Genomic DNA, 1,534 nt, shown 5'->3' with positions numbered 1-1,534 from the left:
CTCTGCAGTACCAGACCTCCTTAGTCTTATTCCCCAAGGAAAGGTGAGTGTGCTATCTGAATAGTGAATATTTTTACCATTTTACCTTGTTGATTCCCAGAAGAGATCATGGATGGTTTTTCTTAAAATCCAAATTTAACATCTTATTTCTTTGAACTTAAAATTTTTTAAAAACTTTTGTATATGTCGCATATTTTGACTAGGAAACTGAGTTTTGCCCAGTCTCATTTTTTGATTCCTTTCAGTTACTAAGACAACAGCATCATTTTTATAAGCTCTGGACACACAGAAAATTGATGACTTTAAAAAATTAATATTAGAATCATGTTAATGGCAGCTATCTTTGTATAAAACTTTCTGAGTTATGAAGAGCAGATTACTTGATGTGAAATCTAATACGCTTCATGCTGTAAAACAAAACATTTAAACATTTAAAATGTTGTTTAAAAGTACATTTATCTTCTCTCTTGGTAGATAGAGCATCAAATCACCACTGCAGATGACTCAGCATAGCCTTGTGGATTGCAGATGACAAACACAATTAATAATATTTAGTCTTCGGTTTATTATTAATGTATGGTTTCCAATTGAATTTAAGTATTTTATTACAATAAACATTTAGAAATTGACAAAAGTTGAAAATTCAAAATGGAATTCTCTATCACAATGGTTTTATTCAAAATTATTAAAACTTGTGACTATTTTAAATTATTCAATGGTTTCTACCTCAATTTTATGCTATAACTAACAAAACTTTTTTTTAAAAAAACCTGTCCCCATCATTGTTTTGAGTAGTAATAAAATCAATCAAGATAATTTTACATAAAGATGAAACATATTGTTGAAGCTTTAGTCTAAATTTTCAAGATTTATTTTTCTTGTAATTGCAGATTTCATATATTTTTCTTTAAAAGTCCTCTATAAAATTATGCAAAACCAGAGTTTTGTCACTGAGTTTATACTCCTGGGACTTTCACAGAATCCCCATATTGAGAAAATATTATTTCTTTTATTTTTATTGGTCTATCTTGCAACTGTTGTGGGTAACATGGTGATTGTGGTGACCATTATCTACAGTCCTGCACTGCAGAGCTCCCCTATGTACTTCTTCTTGGCATTCCTATCATTCCTGGATGCATGTGTCTCTTCTGTTGTCACACCAAAGATGATTGCAGATTTGGTTTATGAGAGGAAGACCATCTCCTTTGAATGTTGCATGACACAGGTCTTTGCTTCACACTTTTTTGCTGCAGTGGAAGTCATCATCCTGGCAGCCATGGCCTATGACCGCTATGTGGCCATTTGCAAGCCACTGCACTACTCTTCCATTATGAACAGGAGACTCTGTGGTGTTCTGGTAGAGGTGGCCTGGGCGGGAGGACTCTTACATTCTACCATACAAATTGTCTTCACTTTGCAATTGCCCTTCTGTGGACCCAATGTCATTGATCATTTCATATGTGACTTGTTCCCATTGCTGAAGCTTGCTTGCACTGACACACACATTTTTGTCATTTTGGTGTTTGCCAACAGT

The 1,534-nt window shown here is 33.8% G+C and overlaps 1 protein-coding gene across 1 annotated transcript in view; it reads left to right on the top strand.

The window, feature by feature from the left end:
* The first annotated feature begins 928 nt into the window (after positions 1–928).
* The window catches only part of LOC101981134 (olfactory receptor 4C15-like), a 16,465-nt gene continuing 15,859 nt past the window's right edge, over positions 929–1,534 (top strand). Inside the window, exon 1 of the mRNA XM_005344920.1 lies at positions 929–1,532. Coding sequence (XP_005344977.1) covers positions 929–1,532 — 604 coding nt within the window. The remainder of the gene's footprint in view (positions 1,533–1,534) is intronic.

This window comes from Microtus ochrogaster, chromosome 2, assembly GCF_000317375.1.
Source record: "Microtus ochrogaster isolate Prairie Vole_2 chromosome 2, MicOch1.0, whole genome shotgun sequence".
Lineage (NCBI taxonomy): Eukaryota > Metazoa > Chordata > Mammalia > Rodentia > Cricetidae > Microtus > Microtus ochrogaster.
Note: the sequence above shows the minus strand (reverse complement) of the source record. Positions and strands in the feature narration are given on the sequence as shown.